Raw genomic sequence first — 22,197 nt, 5'->3', positions numbered from 1 at the left:
CCGGGACACCCCCGGGCAGGGGCGTGCGTAGCACAGCGGCCTCCGGAGTTCCCTTGTACTTGATCTTCAGGGTTTTGGCATTTCTGTGGTCCAGCTTCACGCCGAACTGCTTCTCCACGGCCTCCAGGGCCGTGGCGTCCAGCATCTGGCGGAAGCGCTCGTGGCGCCGGGCCAGCGCGAGCGCGTCTGGGTGGAAGACCACATCGTAGACCGTGTAGCGGGTGCCACGGCCCCCCGGGTACTCGCGGCCGGGCGCCAGGCTGTACGGCAGGGACCACTGGCTACCGGCTGCCGCGCTGCCCGAGCCGGGCCGGCTGGTGGGCGAACCTACCAGCGCGTTGCTGCACACGTTCACGAAGCAGCGCCGCGCCCCGTCCAGGCTAGTGCGCAGCACGTGGCCGGGCTCCGGGTGCACGAATTGCACCTCCACTCCGCGCTCACGCTCCAGCGCGGTGATCTCCGCTTCGTAGCGCCGCCGGTTCTCGGGGTCCGTGAGCTCCTCGGCGTACTCGGAAAACATTCGCCGGAACTCGGGGTCCTGAAAGGCGGAGGTGAGCCGCTGGACCTCCTCTCCGCTCAGATCCAAGTCCTCCAGCGGCGAAGAGGCCGCCGCCTTGGCCATGCTGCTCCTCAGCCGCCTGAGAGAATGGGACGCGCCTTGGAGTCGCAGGCCCAAGGCCAGTAAGCGGCCGAGGTCAGCAACTGTCAGAGAATTGTGCTTGGGCCGCGTGCTTATTGCCATGGTGACGCCACCCACGCGCAGGAGGAGGAGGCAAAGAATTGGAGTGGGATGGTGGAAGTGCCAGAAATAGCGTCTCAGTTGCTTCAAACTAACCAACTACTCTACAGTCTTTGTATTTTAGATTCCTGTGCCACGGCACAGTTACTTTTGCATTAGAAAAACTATCATAATAATTGTCATAATTTCCAGCATATATATCATCTACATAGTTCATAACGCTTAAGGGCAGAACTGATCCCCATTTCGCAGAAAAGAAATGGGACCTGAGAAGTTACCTAACCAGGGTCATGCAGCTCGTGTATTCACAAGCTGGGATTCATACCTTTGTTTATGTTTTTTTCACTTCACTAAACCCATATTTCAATCTTCTGAATATTTTTTTGTAATGTATTTTTTATTTCAGAGAAGAAGGGAGACGGAGAGAGAGAGAGAAACATCAATGATGAGAGGGAATCATTGATTGACTGCCTCCAGCACGTTCCCCCTATAGGGGATCGAGCCTGCAACCCAGGCATGTGCCCTTGGCCTGGAATTGAGCCCAGGACCCTTCAGTCTGCAGGGGGTCATTCTATCCACTGAGCCAAACCGGCTAAGGTAATCTTCTGAATATTTTACCATACAGTTTGCTCTGTAACAACTCTCATTTGAGGCAAGAGATATGGGCAAGCTATTAATAAGTAACTAATGATCAAACATACAAGACTTCATTAATAAAAATGCAAGTATAAGATACCACTTCACCTATCAAAATGGCAAAGTTGTTTTTGTTTTTACAATTACTGTATCCTTTGGGTCATGGTAGAACTTAGTAAAACCTTTCTAGAGCATAGTTTGGTAGCTGTAAAAAAAGCTTTTAAGCCCTAGCCAGTTTGGCTCAGTGGATAGAGCATCGACCTGTGAACTAAAGAGTCCCAGATTCAATTTTCTAGTCAAGGGCACATGCCCAGGTTGCGGGCTCCATCCCCAGTGGGGAGTGTGCAGGAGGCAGCTAATCAATAAATATCTATCATCAATGTTTCTATCTCTCCCTCTTCCTTCCTCTCTGAAATTAATAAAAAATATATTTTAAAAAATAAATAAAAAATAAAAGGTTTATACTTACTTGATCTAGAATTCCAACCCTAAAACATGCTCTAGAGAACTCTAAAGGTTCGTGAAGAATCTAAGAATTCAACAGTGGGACTGGTTGAGCAGATTTTGGTACAGCCATACAATGGGATTCTTTGCAGCCACTCAAAGTAATGTTATAGAAGAGTATCTATTGACAAGAGTAGTTACTAATTAGTAGTTGTTAAATCCAGTGATTATTTTCCTGTTTTCATTTTGTTGAAACTCACCAACATTTCACACAATTGATGTCATTATCTCAGTAACAAAACACTTTCCAGACTTCTCTCCTACCTTACCAGACACTTAACACTGCTTTGCAGGTGTTTACTTCTGTTCAGCTTGTAAGTGGAAATGCATCATGCGTCAAGGCTGGGTCCCCATCTCCTCCATTTACACTTTCCTTCACAAATAAATTTACACTCATAAATACCAGACTTACATAGCAGGTTCTAAACTCCAAATTCCTATAGCCAGTTGCCCATTTAAGGTCTCCACTTGAATGATTTAATGCTTAAATTCTTAAAGCTTGAAATGACCAAAAACAGAACTCCTGACCCTTTCCGTGCTGTATCTTATGATCTCTTGACAGCATTCAAAGCGGTTGACTGTGCCCCCTTGGAACACATTTTTCTTGGTTTGCAGAATTTCATGCTCTCCCATTTTCTTCTTCCTCTACTTGCTCCCCATCTGCCAGTTCTCTAAATGTAGGAGTCACCCAAGGCTTATTCATCAGCCTTCTTCTCTAATCATACTTCTTCCCAGACGATTTCATTCAAGCCCACAGCTTTAAATGCCATTTATGTTCAGATTCATTCAACAGAATTGGACACCTGTTGCACCTATTGTATAGGTAGATAAGTAAGTATGGCAGTGTTCTAGGCACTGGAACAAAACAAAATCATTATGCCCCAAACATGTAAAGCAACTGGCACATTTGTATGCTGGAAGTGTCTATTGGGTCAATCACTATGGAAAATTGCTGTTAAATATAATGTGTATCTTATGACTAAGAAATTCTGTTTCTAGCAAAAGACATAGACTAGATTTTGTATATTCATAACAGCATTATTTGTAATAGACAAATAGTGGAAATTACCCATATTCCTATCAATAATAGAATGGATATATAAAATGTGTATATTTACAATGGACATGAGGAAACAATGTGGATGAATATCACTAACATGTGAGAAACCAGATATAAAATACATACTGTATGATTCTCATATAATAGACAAAACTTGGCAAAATCTGTTAAAAGTCAGGCTAGTGGTTGTCTTACCTCTTCCTCTCAGCCACAGCCCCGTCACCCTTGACTCCCTTCCCCTCCTGTCTTCCTGCACAACTCACATCTATAGACAGAAACACACACACACACACACACACATACACACACACACACAGACACACACACATATATGTAGTAAATAGTAATTTATAAATAGTTATTGAACAAATAACCATGGCAAAATGTAGAATGTTCTACAAGTGAATTAATAGAGAGCACAGGGGTGGAAGAGGAGGCCCATATGTTTTAATGACGCTTATATCTTCTCAGCCATTCACTTCCAGGGATTGAAATACCTCCCAAGAGATTCTCTGCAGTCATCTCTAGGTGGTAGAGTTGTGGGTGGTTTTAATAATTTTGTTACTAGTTTTGAGTATGTTCCAATGTTTCAACAGCAAAATTTTTTCATTTGTGTAATAAAAGTAAAATGGTAATGATCATAATATATCATGACTATAGCTGAAGATTAGGCAGGTGAATGGAGTGAAGGGAAAGTCTTAATGACAACGTAATCCCAGTGGTTCTTGGGGTCATAGGTATGTCACACCCAAGCATCACCACCAGTTTATTCTGCCTCCAGTCTCAAGGTCATTTTTCTGTATCTGATACTCCATGGCAACATCTTGAGGCAAGACTTGTGATTGAAGGGTATTCCTCATGGCTCTCATACACACCCTCTTTTTCAGGAAGTTACTTGAGAATGTCCTCCAGCTAAGCAAAGAAAAGCTTTTAATATATTTTTATTGAATTCAAAGAAGGGAGAGATAGAAACATAAGTGATGAGAAAGAATCACCAGTCGGCTGCCTCCTGCACGCCCCACACAGGGGGTCAAGCCATTCTATTTATATATACATTCTATTATGCAGTCCATGCATGTGCCCCAACTGGAGTCGAACTGTGACCTCCTGGTCCATAGGTCAGTGCTCAACCATTGAGCCATGCCACCAGGGCATAACTGTCCTTTTGAGGGCTAGTGGAGTGTTGTGATTGGAGAGGAGAAGTGAGCTTCTGGGGTGAGGGTAACATTCCATTTCTTAATTCTGATAACAAGGTTTGCAGTTTGTAAAAATTTATTAAGCTGTATTGTACACTGACATGGGATTTTTATGTAGGTACTAGAGGCCTGCACCCTCTGGCAGTCCGGGAGCCCTCTGGGGATGTCCAACTGACGGGGGTCGGGCGGGAGCGGGCCTAAGCTGGCAGTAGGACATCCTTAGCGCCGCTTGCCAGCCATGAGCCTGGCTTAGGGCTTCTGAATCATACTGACCACCAGGGGGCAGCTCCTGTGTTGAGCGTCTGCCCCCTGGTGGTCAGTGCACATCATAGCGACCAGTCATCCCACCGTTCAGTCAATTTGCGTATTAGCCTTTTATTATATAGGATATCATACTTCACTTTAAACGTTTTTCAAATGCTTTTATTTAAATATATTGGCTTTTTAATTGAATTTTAGAGAAGAAGAGAGATAGAAACGTTGATGAGAGAGAAACATCATTGATGGGCATGCTCTCTACTGGGAATCAAGCCGGAAACCTGGTGCCCTGACCAGGAATCAAATTGGTGACCTCTTGGTTCTTGGGTTGACGCTCAACTGCTGAGCCACACCGGCCGGGCTAAACGTCTCTTCCTTTCTCTCTCTCTCTCTCTCTCCTCTCCTCTCCTCTCTCTCTCTTCTTTCCCCTCCCCACTTCTCCCCTCTCCTCCCCTTCCCCTTCTTTCATTTTCATTTTTTTTAATTTAATTTTTTAAATCCTCACTCAATATTTTCCTATTGATTTTCAGAGAGAGTGGAAGAGAGAGGTGAAGAGAGAAATAACAATGTGAGAGAAACACATCAATTGGTTGCCTCCTGCACGAGCCTTGACCAGGGAGGAGCCAGCCTACAATCGAGGTAAGTGCCCTTGAATTGAACCCGGGACTGGCTGATGCTCTGTCCACTGAGCCAAATCATCTAGGGCCGGGCTAAATGTTTTTCAATGTACTTTAAAAAAAATATTTGCCCACATGGATCTCATGTGGAATGAGACCAGTGACTCCCAATGTTTTATCTCCAGTCCTACCTGACCACTGAGCCCTACACTCATGCCACTGCCTACTAGATACCTCTATCTGGATGTTTAATAGGCATCTCAAATAGAAATCCTGGTTTCCCCTTCTCAAAATTGTTATTCCCCAGTCTCAGTAAATAGTACCTTAAAACCTAAGTGTAAGCCTTGATTCCTCTCTCCCCTGCCCTGCACTGCCATTCAGTTATCTAGTCCTATTGTTTCTTACACACCCCAAATATATCCACTTCTTTCCATTTCTGGTCTGAGCCCCCCTCATCTCTATTGCAGACTTATGCCATAGTTTCCTGACTGGTCTCTTCACCTCTTCTTTACGATCTTTTCACATAGTAGCCTTAGTAATTTTTGAAACCAGAGCTGCTGAACACCTTCTAGTAGACTCACATCCTAATTCCTTACTTGTGTTTACAAGGCTCATCATGCTTGAGCCCTAAACTCCATACCACTGAATTGTCTCCCCTTAGATCATTATACTTCACAGAGGCAGAACACTCATCTTTCCTGTGCAGCCTGTGCATGGGTCCTTGAGTCTAAAGAACTTCACTGTCACTTTAGTGACTCGCACCTTCAGCGCCCCATCTAAAATTGCCCGTATCATTTTTATTTTCAGCCTGGTTCATATTTGGTAATTTATTTTAGGGTATGGCTCACCCATCTGAAGGTAAGCATCATGAAAGCGAGGATATTGCCTTTCTGGTTTACCACTGGATTCCTTAGTATATAGAATATACAGGGATGGGCAAAAGTAGGTTTATAAAGAACTCTGTGCCAAAGTATGTTTGAGTATAGCAGGGAGACTCAAGGATATGTACATAATGAAGGTCAGCAATTTGAGCACATGCAAGATTATACCTAAGTGCACTGTGCCATTGTGATATTCTTTTAAGTTAGTAAAACTACTGTAATAATCATAACCTGCATATCTTTTTCCATATGAGCAACTGTAAACCTACTTTTGCCCACCCCTGTAATATCACTCAGGTATTTGATGAATGAGTATAGTAAAGAAAAAGGCAAGTTTAGCTCTGGTCGGTGTTTCTCAGTGGTTACAGCGTTGGCCCATGCACCGAAGGGTCACAGGTTCTATTCTCAGTCAAGGGGACCTACCTGAGTTGCACCATTCCATCCCCAGTCAGAGTACATGGGAGAGGCAACCAATCAATGTGTCTCTCTCACATCGATGTTTCTCTCCCCCCTCCTTTCCACTCTCTCTGAAAAGCAATGGAAAAAATATCCTGGGGTGAGGATTGACAACAACAAAAAAGGCAAGTTTAGTGTGCATAGTATGATCCCTAAAATATGTATTTTTAAAATATATATTTCAGAGAGGAAGGGAGAAATAGAAACATCATTGATGAGAGAGAATCATTGATTGGCTGTTTCCTGCAAGCCCCCCACTGGGGATCGAGCTGGAAACCCGTGCATGTGCCCTGAACAGGAATTGAACCGTGACCCCCTGGTTCAGAGGTTGACGCTCAGCCACTGAGCTACACCGGACAGGCATCCCTAAAATATGTTTAGAGGAAAAAATGTATGCATAGAGAAAAATCTGAAAGGATCTATACCAGAATATTAACAGATTATCTCTGATGGTGGAAATGTAGGTCTTTAGAATTTTTTTCTTTATGATTATTTGTATTTCCTAATTTTTCTATTATGAACTTGTTTAATAAAATGTTTAAAGGCCAGCCCTAGCTGGTTTGGCTCAGTGAGTGGATAGAGTGTTGGCCTGCGGACTGAAGGGTCCCGGGTTCAATTCTGGTCAAGGGCACATGCCCAGGTTGTTTGCTCGATCTCCAGGGACATTTTCTGAAAGGTGTTATGATTACCTCACCTTGGGAAAGAAGAATAGCTAAGATTTGGATTAAAATGAATGATGAATCTGAGACATCTCTGCACAATGAGCAAAAACTCTGGCTTAGCCCAGCCGGCATAACTCAGTGGTTGAGCATCAACCTATGAACCAGGAGGTTGCAGTTCGATTTTCTGTCAGGGTACATGCCTGGGTTTTGGGCTTAATCCACTGTGTGGGGCAGAAGCAGCTGATCAATGATCCTCACATCATTGATGTTTCTCTCTTCCTCTCTAAAGTCAATAAAAATGGATTTTTAAAAAATACCCTACAATTTAGGTCTTAGATTTACATCTGAAATGGTTTTGAGGCATAAAGATGAATTCTAGATCTTTAAAGCATGTGGAGGATGTATTTTCTTCTTTTTTTAAATATTTTATTGATTTCAGAGAGGGAGAGGAAGAAAGAGAAACATCAATGATGAGAGAGAATCATTGATTGGCTGCCTCCTGCACGCCCCCTACTAGGGATCGAGTCTGCAACCTGGACATGTGTCCTTGACCCGAATTGAATCTGGAACCCTTTAGTCTTCAGGCCGATGCTCTATCCACTGAGCCAAACCAGCTAGGGCTGGGGATGTATTTCTGTTATAACCCTGATGTCAGTGAACATACCCAATGATTGGTTTCAGTTTATTTTGGTACCTTTGTTAACTTCAAAATACTGGACAAGTTTCATCTTAATGATATTTCCAAATGAGCCCTAAATTGAACACATGACAACAGACCACACCTGTTTGGGAATGAGAATGGCCTTCAGAGTTCCTGAGCCCTCTGAAATTATATGTGAAATTGTAAGTGAGGGTAGGCTCATGCTGATTTTTCTGAGGGACCTTAGTTTTCATTAGATTTTCTAAGGATCCATGCCCTCCACCTTCCCAAATTTCTTACTATGTGGCAGTCCCTTTCCCAACAGCTCTTTAGGAGAAAATGTGGAGTTGAGAAGCTCCTATGCCCCAAACAAATGATCTTTTGCCTAAAATTCATCCCTTAAGGAAAGGCTATCCTTATTAAAATACGAATGCCTTTCATGGGAGATGGACTGGGTATTAAAGCCATTATCAGTTATTAACCCCTTAGTCCAACCTACTTTATTTTATCCCCCCACAAATATTGCATGCCAACTCTATTGGGAATAGAGATCCAGAGTAGATGGTCTGACACCTACTGACAAGCAACTGGGAGCTCGTCTGTACAGTTCCAGGCACTTTCTGTGGTTTCCCTACACAGAGACCAAGTATTGCTTTTCTCGCCCTAGAGCAGGGGTGGGCAAACTTTTTGACTCGAGGGCCACAATGGGTTCTTAAACTGGACCGGAGGGCCGGAACAAAAGCATGGATGGAGTGTTTGTGTGAACTAATATAAATTCAAAGTAAACATCATTACATAAAAGGGTATGGTCTTTTTTATTTTTAGTTTTATTCATTTCAAACGGGCCGGATCCGGCCCGTGGGCCATAGTTTGCCCACGGCTGCCCTAGAGAAATCTCACCCATATCTGTCTTGTGCGATCTACCTGGCCCCTGCTCTGAGGCACACCATCACCTGAAAATGCCTCTCATACCCAGATTTCTGCAGTGAGATCAGCCTGCTTCAGCTGATTAAACACCAAGTGAGGGAGCACACCACCTCTGTTTTTACCTGCAGCAGAAGCCCAGGAGACTCTTTCAGAGCTGCTCCTCCACTGCCGCATCATTGAGACCTCTGCTTCCTTTTCATTTCTGGATGATGCTGATCCCCACCTGGTTCTAGTTCCTGTCTTGTCTTATTCCGATACTTACTGCCTGGTTCTGGCAACTTCTCTGCTCTTAAATAATTGTTTTGCTTCATCTCATTTCACATTGCTAACTCCTAAATACACCCTATCTTTCTACCATTAACTGTGTTCCTGAAAAAGTCTCAAATAGCTCATCTTTATATATGGAAGCAATTATCTGCCAAATGAATGAGTTAATGTGGGGACACCTTGTACCCAGTTTACACTTATAACTTTCTACCCATCATCTTTCATATTTAGTTCTGTGGTTCTCATAACTGGACCATCAACCTTGTGTCTATTTCACTACCACTTTCAAGGCCCAAATTACAACTTTTCCCCAAGTAATTAGTAACTTTTGAACTTATGCCTTGATTTCACTTTTTTAAAAAAAAATTCCTCACTCAAGGATATTTTTTCTTGACCAGGGCCCAGGCCAGGGAAGAGCCTGCAACCGAGGTACTTGCCCTTGACCAGAATCAAACCCGGGACCTTTCAGTCCACAGGCTGATGCTCTGTCCACTGAGCCAAACCTGCTAGGGCTTGATTTCACTTTAACTTCCATTTTTCTAGGCTACTTGAAATTAAAGTTAAATCTTATTTTTCTAATATCAGGCCTCTTCTAACATTCTCCCTGAATTTTCCATCCTCAAACCACATCTCAAATTACCACTTCATTCTTAACTGCTGATTCACTTACCACATTCACATTAAATTTTCTTGAGGAATTTTCCCTTTAATGTCATTTTTGGTTTTTTTTTTATCACTATCTTTTCCCCAAAAAGCGCATTTCCAGGAAAAGTATCTTCAGCCTCTTCATAATATTTAGGTTACTCTAAATTTGAAACACCCTTTGTCCTCTAACTTCCTGTCATTCAGATTTATTTCTGGGCTATTGTTGTAACACCATAAACTAAAAGTAAGGGAATAGTGTTGAGTGATTACAGCCGATATGGCAAAACATGCTGCTTCAAAGTAAACATGTCTTCTAAATGTAAAAACTAAGGGAACTGTGTTTTTAAATTTCCAGTGCCAAAAGATAATTATGCAATGAATATCACAGTAATATCCTGAAACAAAGGTTTTCAACTATCCATACTAATAAAAGGGTAATATGCTAATTAGACCAGACGTCCTTCTGGATGTCCTTCCAGACAAAGCCACAGCAGCAACAAGGGCCAAGGGCCGGCAGCACGGGAGAGGCTGCGGCACGGGGCCTGTCCGGCACCGCAGTCCCTTTTGCAGAGGCCATGGGAGAAGGTGGTGATGCGGGAGGAGGGAGAAGGCCTGTGCTGCGCAAGAAGGCCGGCGCTGTGGCCCAGTCTGCAGAGGTGGCATAGGAGAGGCAGTGGGAGAGGGGGCTGCATGGTCCCTGTCCCAGTGCCGCCCCTTCTGCAGAGGCAGCCACAGAGGCAGCGGAGCGAGCCCGGTCCCAGCGCCACACCTCCACAGAGGCTGGACGGGGTGCAACCTGCTGTGCCACAACCTCCCACAGCCCCTCCCACAGCCGGCCTGGCCCCAGATCGCCCCCCACCCACCAATGGGCGGGGGACGGGGCCAGCACTAAGAAGCAAGGGCTGAGGGCCAGCAGCTGCGGCGGCTGGCAGTGGCAGCAGCAGCAGGGTGATGGGGTGGTGCCTTCCCCTGATCGGCCTGGTCACCTCCCACAGAGGAGGACGTCCCCCGAGAGCTCCTGGACTGTGAGAGGGGGCAGGCCGGGCTGGGGGACACCCCCCAGTGCATGAATTTTCGTGCACTGGGCCTCTAGTCATTAGAATAAATTCTGTGACTTGGAATTTAAATAGTTTCAAAATTGTCAGACATACTCTAAGGACTCTTATGGTGATAAAAACTTAAGTTAAACTAAAATAATGATTCAAAAATGTTTAAATATCTGTTTTTCTTAAAATGAACATTAGCATATAACCAGTATAGAAATAATAAAAGGTCAGTTTTTAGGTACAAATGTATAACTAGATTACATCTTTATACATATTTTCTTATTTTTCTTAAAAGATTAGAAAATATTTTTCCTATAAAACCTGTAAAGGATACCATCATGTTTATTATAACAATATCAAAATCTCATAAAATATAAATTTAAACATTCTAAAGTTTACCATAATTTTATTGTAACCGAATATCAAAGTTACATGAAATATAAAATTAAGCAGAAAATTGAGTTTTGTTTCTTCGATGGTATTCAAGAATCTCAAAAACCTTGAAGTTTGCTGAAAATAGAAATATTCATAAAATGAAACATTTTAGAAATCTAGTTATTGTACATGTCTTAATATTTAGGTTTTGTTAATTAAATTAAAAAACATTCATATTGTTCCAAATTGAAAAGGTGCTGGAAAAATATGTCAGTCTCTCACACTATTTCTGCTCCCAGAAGCAATTGTATAGCCTTATAAAATATATCCTTATAAATATCATCTAATCATATATATGCATGGGGGGGGGGTATGTGCTATAAAAACACATAAGTGGTAGAATACTATGAACACTATACTTTTTTCAATTAGTAAATATATTTATAATTTTTGAAACTAATCCCTTGAATGCTTTAAAATCTAAGTTAGGAAACTTCTAAATAAGCATATACATTTAAATGGATATGTATTTAAATGTTTGTTTTGCTAGTCTAAAAACTACATAAAAAATGGTTGTACCTTTTTTTATGCATATGCCCAAGTATAATCTGTAGGACAAATTCCTAGAAATGGAATTGCTGGTATATGCAGGTTAGGTCTTAAGAAATCTTGTCAGATTGCCCTCCATAAAAGTTTTTACCATTTTTTATTCTGATCAAGTGTGAGAGTATTTCTCTACGACATCAACAATATTGTATTTTAAAGTAAAACAACTATATTTGACAGTACTCATTGAAATAGTTAAGCTTATCTACTTTCACTACATTTTGATGCTAACTCTACAATATGATTTCACAAATATTCTAACAAAAGATTTATTCTGAGGAGAAGCTAAATAGCAGGAAGACCAAATTATTCCACTATATCTTGAAAATTTTTCATTCTCTCAAAAATAAACATGCATCTGTTTGATCCAGCACTGAAAAGATTCCTCAAATTATTTATACTAATTATAGTTTAGATATTATGCCAAGATTTTCAGCATCTGAGTCCACAGAAGATAAAGGAACCAACTATTTTATCTCAACAAAATGCAAGTCAAGTACTACTGTGCTAGAAATTTTAAAGAGGGATAGGCACATAAGTGACTTATACTACACTGTTAAGAACTACCACAGAAATCTGTACGAAGAGCTTAGAACACAAAACAATTCTATATGGCAATCAGGGAACATTACAAGAAACATAACTGAAGTTTCTTGTGCTATCATAATAAATCAGTTAATCTCCCATTGTGGGTAATTTGCTTACATCCCAACTCATTGAAACACAGTAAATGGTTTGTAGACAGATATAATCTATAATAATAAAAGCGTAATATGCTAATTTGACCGGATAACCTTCCGGACGAAGCCTTAGCTGCAAGAGCCAAGCCCTTGCACAAATTTTGTGCATCGGGCCTCTAGTAAAAAGATAAAAGTAAGAAAATGAGGAAACTCAGGTAAGGTGAAAATACAGGTCAGAAAAGATGAAGCCAGGGCTACACCCAACTTTTGCTTGGGACAGACAGATTCTCTTGTTCTGAGACCTGTTTAAAGAAAGTTCCCAGGACTAGTTCTCATAGGAGGATAAGTTTTATACCAAATCTCAGTTCAGTAAAAGTCAATAGGAAGGTGGACAAAATATGCACCAGGTAGACAACCCTCAGAGGTGACTTAATCCTGAGGTCACAAAATCAAATGCCCTCGGGGGCATCCAGGTGTTGACAACAGAAAGTGGTGAGACTTCAGAAGATTGGTTCCCTTACCTAAAAGCAACCATATCAATTCTTTAAAAAAAAAATTTTTTTTAAATCCTCACTCAATATTTTTCTATTGGTTTTCAGAGAGAGTGGAAGAGAGAGGAGAGGAAAGACAGAAATATTGATGTAAGCTGGGAGGAGCAAGATGGCGGCATAGGTAAACACCGGAGACTGCTGCCGCAAACAACCACTTCAAAAATATAACTAAAAGACGGAACGGACATCACCCAGAACCACAGGAAGGCTGGCTGAGGAGAGACTCTTCAACTAGAAGGAAAAATAACAGCACACCGAGGCTCAGAGGAGGCGCAGTGTGGAAAAAACTCAGGTGCGGAGGTGCGCGCGCAAAGCGGGCTGGTGGCTGAGAGCGCGGTTGTCGTTTTCGGTCAGGGGGGAGTCTCAGACTCTGAGCTCCAGATACGGGCGAATCGCTGGGGACTCGGACCCAAACGGGAGAAGCGGGAGTGTCTGGCATCAGTTGGAAGGCAGCTTTCCCTCCGAGGTTTGCAGCGGTTCCGGGGGTTCTGAGAAGCAGAGCCTCTGGGAACAGGACTGAGGGCACCATAACGGCTCCCTCCGCCCGCCCTGTTGAGCCCGCCCCGCCCAAGCCCTGCGCAGAGCCATTTGCCGGATCGCCGCAGGCAAAGGCTAGATTAGCACCTCCCCAGAGGACAGAAGTTTTCCGCGGCAGACACAGCTGATTCACACAGCCAGTCGGCCTGGTGGTCAAATCCCTCTAGTATTAACTACAACAATCAAGGCTCAACTAGAACAAGACTGCGCACAAAGACCACTAGGGGGTGCACCAAGAAAGCATAAAAAATGCGGAGACAAAAAAACATGACAGAAATGGAGGATATAGAGCTAAAAATCGCAATTTTGAGGGCTTGCAAAAATGTGCTAGAAGCTGTCAATAAACTTGAGGAGAGAGTCACGAAAACTAATGAGACCCTCGATGCTATGATAAAGAACCAACTAGAAATTAAGCATACACGGACTGAAATAAAGAATATTATACAGACACCCAATAGCAGACCAGAGGAGCGCAAGAATCAAGCCAAAGATTTGAAATGCGAAGAAGCAAAAAACACCCAACCGGAAAAGCAAAATGAAAAAAGAATCCGAAAATACGAAGATAGTGTAAGGAGCCTCTGGGACAGCTTCAAGCGTACAAACATCAGAATAATTGGGGTGCCAGAAGATGAGAGACAGCAAGATATTGAAAACCTATTTGAAGAAATAATGGCAGAAAACTTCCCCCACCTGGTGAAAGAAATGGACTTACAGGTCCAAGAAGCGCAGAGAACCCCAAACAAAAGGAATCCAAAGAGGACCACACCAAGACACATCATAATTAAAATGCCAAGAGCAAAAGACAAAGAGAGAATCTTAAAAGCAGCAAGAGAAAGAGACTCAATTACCTACAAGGGAATACCCATACGACTGTCAGCTGATTTCTCAACAGAAACTTTGCAGGCCAGAAGGGAATGGCAAGAAATATTCAAAGTGATGAATACCAAGAACCTACAACCAAGATTACTTTATCCAGCAAAGCTATCATTCAGAATTGAAGGTCAGATAAAGAGCTTCACAGATAAGGAAAAGCTAAAGGAGTTCATCACCACTAAACCAGTATTATACGAAATGCTGAAAGGTATCCTTTAAGAAGAGGAAGAAGAAAAAGGTAAAGATACAAATTGTGAACAACAAACATGCATCTATCAACAAGTGAATCTAAGAATCAAGTGAATAAATAATCTGATGTACAGAATGAACTGGTGATTATAATGAATCAGGGACATAGAAAGGGAATGGACTGACTATTGGGGAAAAAGAGGAACAAATGTAATCTGAACAATAAAGATTTAATAAAAAAAAAAGAAAAGAAATATTGGTGTAAGAGAAACATATCGATTAGTTGCCTCCTGCACGTGCTCCAACCAGGGCTCAAGCCGTCTGCAACTCTGCAACTGAGGTATGTGCCCTTGACCAGAATCGAACCCAGAACCCTTTGGTCCACAGGCTGACACTCTAACCAAACCAGAAAAGAAATATTGGTGTAAGAGAAACATATCGATTAGTTGCCTCCTGCACGTGCTCCAACCAGGGCTCAAGCCAAGGTGGAGTCTGCAACTGAGGTATGTGCCCTTGACCAGAATCGAACCCAGAACCCTTTGGTCCACAGGCTGACACTCTATCCACTGAACCAAACCAGCTAGGATTCAATGTGGGCTAGGTAAAGTCTAACACATGTCAGGCTTATGGATTAAAAACCTTTATTCAAGTATCTGGTTATATTCCAAAAACTAAGCAATGCTTGGAATATATTAAGAATCCTATATAATAAAAGTGTGGTATGCAAATTGTCCCCTCGACTGGAGTTCTTCTGGGAGTTGGACCAGGGGGCGGGCTGGCCAGGGGAAGGCAGGGAGGCCCTGGCGCTGGCAGGTGGCCGGGGGAAGGGAGGGAGGCCCTGGCCAGCAGCCGCTAGGGACCCTACCAGTGCATGGATTTCGTGTACTGGGCCTCTAGTCATATATATGTCAAATGAATGAATCCAAGAATAAAACTTATAATATCTCATAAACTGAATGGACTTCAATCACCCATAAGTATTGAGCAGAAAGAACAATGCACAATTTTTTTTTAAAGAAATATATACAAGAAACTGTTAATCATGGGTTCAGGGTTAGAAAGCAGAGGTATTACAGAGCTATTTTTTTTTCAGTTTTATACTTTTAAGCATTGTTTGAATTTGTATCATGAGATTGTATTAATTTTAATTTGAATATATTTGTTAATTGCAAAAATTACAATTGAACTGTGTGTTCAAAATTATATTCTCTAACAAGAAACTAGAGGACAGTTATTTGGTTATTTGTTCCTTTATATTTTTTAATCCTCACCTGAGAATATGTTTCTCATTGATCTTAGAATGAAAGGAAGAGAGAAAGAAAGGGGAGAGAGAGAGAGAGAGAGAGAGAGAGAGAGAGAGAAAACAAACAAAAAAAACATCGATTGGCTACCTCCCTGTACACACCCCAACCAGTGGGTGATCAAACCTGCAACCTAGGTATGTGCCCTGATCAGCAGTCAAACCTCCAGCCAGGGCTGGTTATTTGCTCTTAACAGGAAGTGTAGTTTTTTCAAAATATGTTTGATTAACTGACATTACATGTTAGGATGCCTGACAAGGGACATAGCATCAAAATGCATATTTATGGGCCCTATAACTACAGAGCAAGCCATTTGCTAAATGTGTGATGGGATCCCAGAACTTAACTTTTTTTTTCTTTTAAATGTTTTTATTGATTTCAGAGAGGAAGGGAGAAGGAGAGAACGATGAAAACATCAATGAGAGAGAATCATTGATTGGCTGCCTCCTGCACGCCACCTACTGGGGACTGAGCCTGCAACCCAGGCATGTGCCCTTGACCAGAATCGAACCTGAGACTCTTCAGTCCACAGGCCAACGCTCTATCCACTGAGCCAAACCAGCTAGGGCAATATATTTTTAACAAGGATCCTCAAGGACTCTGATGCAGGTGATCTATAGATCACCCTTGGAAAACCACTACCCACCAGGTGATTATTCTCTTTTTTACCTCAAGACCTTCCCCCAGCCCTAGCCGGTTTGGCTCAGTGGATAGAGCATCGGCCTGCGGAACAGGGGCGGTGGGGTGGGGGCGGGCGGCGGTTCCGGATTCGATTCTGGTCAAGGGCATATGCCTGGGTTTCGGGTTCGATCCCCAGTGGGGGCATGCAAAAGGCGGCCAATCAATGATTCTTTCTCATCATTGATGTTTCAATCTCTCTCCCTCTCTCTGAAATCAATAAAAATATATTTAAAAAAAGACCTTCCCCCAACTCCAACCCCTGCCCATCACCACACTTGCACCCAGCTCCTTCCAAATTCTTTGCTGCCAATTTAAGACAGATTACCTAGGTTTTGAGACTCAACCATGTGGAGGGCAGGACTGTGCTCTCAGAATAATATGAACATTATTAGAAGTCAGACTGTGAGAAAACTAGCCCACCTCCATAGCTGGTCCAAGATTTCCCTGAGAAAACAATGCTTGATCTATATCATCACAAACATGCCATCAAATACATAATATTCTATGTCACACAGCCTGACCACAATAACTTCAGCCTAGAACATTTCCAATAGGTCACTGCAGACATTTTTAAAAACCTCAACACACCTACAGAACGTTTGGTCTTTAGCAATATAGCACTAAGAAACAGCTTGTTCTGCCAGTTTCTGTGGGCACACTTACCTATCTTCTACTGTCTTGTTGGAAGGATAAAAAACTTTGAATGAAAATCCACTTCTTGGAAAAGAGCCCTTTGGGGGGAAAAAATGTCTGTAAATGAATACTCATTTATAGAAAAATTCCTGTTTTTAAAATCAAATTCCTTGGTCATCATGACTTTAAAAGTTATAACATGTGACTATAAAGTGATGTGACAGATTTTTGCTTGATCTTTACACAGAGAGAAGATATTACTATAAAATATCTACACTTAAAGCAAACATCTTTCAAGTTGGCTCGACCATCTTATGCTAACAGGTGTGACTGGAAATATAAGTAGGAGTGGCTCTACTTAGTATAAGGACTAAACAGTACTGTGTGATGTTAAAGATGCATATAAGACACCCAGAATCTTTAAGAAATTTTTCCTATCCCTCTCCCCAGTGAAAATCTGGGTTTCATGGCCCTTCAACATGCCCTCAAAGCAACTGAACACACATACAGATGTCTGTCCACTACTAAACTAGGGTAGAGACTCTGTCCTTTCAGTCTTTGTGTCCCTGGCCCATTGCCATGCCAATTGCAGGCATTCATTAATGTACATAAGTATTAAGAAGGGATGAAGCAATGTCAAAGGCAAGTTTTGGACCCAAAAGGTATAAATAAGGTAAAAAAGATGTAATTATGGTAGAAAGTGGTTTATTCACCTACAGGATGAAAAGGAGGAAAAATTCAGAAATAAGGCATTTTCAAATAAAGCATTAATTATGAGAATACCCAAACTATTCGATTTAAATAAGGATATAGCCTCTGTTAAAGAATATTAAATTGTGAATAATCTACAAAAATCAGGCCACAAATTTCAAACAATAAAATAAAATCAGTTGATTATGCTCATCCTTAGAGTAGTTTTCAACCATGGACAATTTTGCCCCCCAGGGCACATTTGTCGAATATCCTCAGACATTTTTGATTGTTATAAATTGGGGGCTGCTACTTGCATCCAGTGGATTGAATCAGGGATCCTGCTAAATACCCTACAGTGCACAGGACAGAGCTCCACAACAAAGACTTGGTTCAAAATGTCAACAGTTCTGTGATGAGGCGCCCTGGGAGGCGGGCACAGTAAGTGTGTGTTTGAGGAAGCAGTAACCAATAGGAAGGCGCGATGTTTCTAGTAATGACCTAAATGAAACAAAAAGTATTAAGGCAGCGGTTCTCAACCTGTGGGTCGCAACCTCCTTGGGGGTCGAACGACCCTTTCACAGAGGTCGCCTAAGACCATCGGAAAACACATATATAATTACATATTGTTTTTGTGATTAATCACTATGCTTTAATTATGTTCAATTTGTAACAATGAAATTGGGGGTCACCACAACATGAGGAACTGTATTAAAGGGTCGCGGCATTAGGAAGGTTGAAAACCACTGTATTAAGGTATAAAATTCACCAGAATTAAGGAAGCATACAGAGCATAAAGCCTCTAGTGGAGACATTTTGATATCAACCACAATGTTTATGCAGTCTGTATTCCCTAAATTTAAAGTCAATCATACTTCTGCCGAAATTCTGAAGCAACTTCAAGATTCTGAAGCAATTTCAAGGTTCTGCATAAAAAACGAAGTAATAAAATGTGTCTCAATAAGAATTTCCACATTTATCAGGTTTAGATTTTGGGGACTTGGGCAACTTCTAAAAATCAAAATCCTCCTTAAAGGGTAAGTACCATTTATATGTTTAAAGAGAATGGATACAGGCTTTGAAAGCAATTCCCTGAAAGGAATCCCAAGGTAAGTTACTTTGAAGAGAAAATATTCATTTGGATTTATAAGCTTTGGTGTATATATATATATTTTAGAAAAAAATCACATTACTTTATAGTCACATGCAATACTGAAGGTTCAAGAACTTTCAGTATATACCAAACTAATTCAGTGTTTCATTAATAGTATATTTTTACTCTAACAGTAATATTTTTAAATACACATTTTAAATTTAAAGAAATAACACTCTAATCTTGACAAACTATGACTATATAATGTTAACTACATTCTTACTGGGTTTATGCAGAGGCATTCAGTATTGGTCAAAGTGAAAGGATCATATTTGTCTGCGATGACAAGTAGATCAGGCAAAGGGTACACTCTCAAAGCATAGTCATATGCCCAGTACACTGGGCAGACATAGAGGGGTAGAGGAGTCAGGTGTCCTTGGGATAAGATAGTCTTCACAAACTAAAAACAATGATACAAAACAAACTTTAGTTCATTTGTAAAAGTTAAAACAACCAACAATTTCAAATTAGTTACCAAAAAGAATAAGAAAATTTGAGAAACAATTAGAACTCTGAATTACAGAGCTATGGGAAACACAGAGATGAAATGAGATTGACTATCCTATAGTTTAGGAAAAATTTTTGAGTTTTCATTTAATATAATTTACTGTAAAATCCAATCCCCCAATAGTCAAATTGGAGCAACTGTACTTACTAGTATACTTTATAATAAACTCATTTAGTAATTCTGTTCAACTAAAAATAATTCATAGCTTGAGCAATGCCAAGAATAGATATTTAGCCTATATAAGCTTTAGCTATTATAAAATAAATATAGAAAATGCTCTGTATGATCTATTTTCATAACTTCTGAAAAGGGGGTACATGTATCATGGAACCTTGAAGCTACAAGATAAGCCCTACACATCCTTCTGTGATATCACAGGAAATACTTAGTAAACATGAACATTTTATTAAAACACATACACATATATTTTGAAGTACAATGTAAGATTTATGAGTTTTAGGACAAAACAAGGAAGCTTCAGTGAAATTTCCTGCTGCTTCTGGGTTTTCCTCCACCCATTAGGAGATATTTCAGTGAGAAAGTTGAGAAACACTGATTACTAACAAATATTAACTTACTGACAAAAGTATGTTCAGATTATAACCATAATTTATATAAACATTAGAGGGTAAATTATCAAGTGGCTTAACAAAATTTTACGTGACGCAACATGTAATAGTTTTATAAAGAAGACTGTGAACTTACATGATTAGGAATATCCAAATTGCTACTAGGAAAACGGACACAGTTTCTGCACATTTTATTCACTAAGTCTTCACGAAAGACAATAATTTCTTGTGTACAATACTGAATTCTGAAATAAAAATAGTAGTTGAATTTGACTTCATCAGAAAAAAATATGAGGTAATTTAAAAGGCAAATGGGTTTTTTAAAAAAATATATTTTATTGGCTTTTTACAGAGAGGAAGGGAGAGGGATAGAGAGTAAGAAACATTGATGAGAGAGAAACATCAATCAGCTGCCTCCTGCACACCTCCTACTGGGGATGTGCCCACAACCAAGGTACATGCCCTTGACCGGAATCGAACCTGGGACCTTTCAGTCCGCAGGCCGACGCTCTATCCACTGAGCCAAACCGGTTTGGGCAGGCAAATGGTTTTATAATACAAAATCATTCCCACTTTCCATTGTTTACCACAGCAAAAATTCAATCAGAATTTATCTATTTGTCCATTCATTAGACAGTAATTTATTGAGCTCTTAATATGTGTACTGAACTATTCTAGGAATGAGTGAACAAAACAAAAGGATCCCAGTCCTCATGGAGTTTACATTCTAATGAGAAGAGGGTGATCAGAGAAAAAAACAATAAACATGATAATTATACAGTATGTTGGAAGATGATTACATGCATGGGAAAAAGAAAAAGGTCAAGTGGAACATTTGTGGGGAGAGAGGTCTAGAAGGCTGGAGTATGAAAGAAGAGGATCAGAACAGGTAGGCTCATAATGCAGTTTGATTTGAGCACAGACTTGAAGAAGTGAGAGAGGCAGATAGAGGAAGAACATGGCAGGTAGATGGAACAGGTATAGCAGATGCTTTAAGATGTAGCATGCTTGCATATAAGCATAACCATTGGCGGCCAGGGGATTGTCAAGGGCGGGGGGAAAAAAGGAGAAACATGTAATACTCTTTGTAATAATTTAAGCAATAAAAATATAAAAAAAAAAAAAAAAAGATGTAGCATGCTTGGCACATCTGATGAACAGAAAAAAAAAAAAAAAAAGCTGTAATGACCAGAATAAATGAGGAGGAAAAGTAGGAGAGGAAATCAGAGGCATTTCATACAGGGCCTGACTACCATCGCAAGGATATTGGCTGTTACTGTATGACATGAGGTGTCCCATCTTTTAGGATCAGTAAGGGGCCTTACATTTTAAAGGATCCTCTAACATAGTGTTAAGAATAGACTACAGAAGGGTAGGGGTAGAAGCTAGAGACCAACCAGAAGGCTATTACAGTAACCCCGGCTAGCAGATGACAGAGGGTCACAAGCATGAAGCTGTAGAGAGGCAGCCAATACTGGGTATATTTTGAAGCCTTCCTTAAAAAGGTTGAAGGACCACCTGTAAAACTGCATGTGAGAGAAACCCAAAGTTTTGGGCCTGAGCAACTGAAAGGATAAAAGTCCCATGAACTCTGATGAGGAAGGCTACAGAACAAGTTGGGGCCTGACAGGGGAGGAAGAAGATCAGAGGTTCAGTCTGGAGTTGTTTATTAGACATCCAAGGGAAAATGATGAGTAGGCATATGTGAGGCTGAAGTTTGGGAGGTTTGAGCTGGATATATAAATGTGGGAGTTGTCAAAACATAGGTATTTAAAGCCATGGGGATAGATAAGGTCACAGCAGGAGTGAATGTGGGCAGAAAAGAGGAGAACCAAGGACTGTGGGTATGCACTCAGAAGAGCCAATGATCACAGTAAGTGGCACAAATAGTAAACTTGTAATCTTTTCATTCTTCCATTGTCACTTTTTTAAAAGGATGTGTATGTAATGAGAATATCTATTTTAAAATCTCCAGGCTGAGGTGACTCAGTGGTTGAGTATCGACCTATGAACTAGGAGGTCACAATTTGATTCCCAGTTAGGGCACATGTAGACTCGAGACAGCTGATCAATGATTCCCTCTCATCATTGATGTTTCTATCTCTCTTTCCCTCTCCCTTCCTCTCTGAACTCAATAAAAAAATATTAAAAAAAAAAAAAACTCCATTAGGAGAAACCAAGATGGCGGCATAGGTAAACACCGGAGTTTGCTGCCTCGAACAACCACTTCAAAAATACAACTAAAAGACGGAACGGACATCATCCAGAACCACAGGAAGGCTGGCTGAGTGGAAGTTCTACAACTAGGAGGAAAGAG

At 41.1% G+C, this 22,197-nt stretch overlaps 2 protein-coding genes across 2 annotated transcripts in view; both read right to left on the bottom strand.

Annotated features, from left to right (window-relative positions):
- Nucleotides 1–1,172, bottom strand: part of DNAAF2 (dynein, axonemal, assembly factor 2) — an 8,681-nt gene extending 7,509 nt beyond the window's left edge. The window contains exon 1 of the mRNA XM_014542903.1: nt 8–1,172. Within this exon, the coding sequence (XP_014398389.1) occupies nt 8–742 (735 nt within the window). The 5' untranslated portion in view covers nt 743–1,172. The remainder of the gene's footprint in view (nt 1–7) is intronic.
- Nucleotides 1,173–10,924: 9,752 nt separating this feature from the next.
- Nucleotides 10,925–22,197, bottom strand: part of POLE2 (polymerase (DNA directed), epsilon 2, accessory subunit) — a 37,477-nt gene continuing 26,204 nt past the window's right edge. The window contains exons 16-19 of the mRNA XM_014542902.1: nt 20,017–20,125; nt 19,027–19,203; nt 16,991–17,058; nt 10,925–11,044 (exon numbers count right to left, since the gene is read on the bottom strand). Of these exons, the coding sequence (XP_014398388.1) occupies nt 11,026–11,044; nt 16,991–17,058; nt 19,027–19,203; nt 20,017–20,125 (373 nt within the window). The 3' untranslated portion in view covers nt 10,925–11,025. The remainder of the gene's footprint in view (nt 11,045–16,990; nt 17,059–19,026; nt 19,204–20,016; nt 20,126–22,197) is intronic.

The sequence above is a fragment of the Myotis brandtii genome, unplaced genomic scaffold (assembly GCF_000412655.1).
Source record: "Myotis brandtii unplaced genomic scaffold, ASM41265v1 scaffold315, whole genome shotgun sequence".
Classification (NCBI taxonomy): domain Eukaryota; kingdom Metazoa; phylum Chordata; class Mammalia; order Chiroptera; family Vespertilionidae; genus Myotis; species Myotis brandtii.
This window is presented reverse-complemented; position numbering and strand designations above follow the sequence as displayed.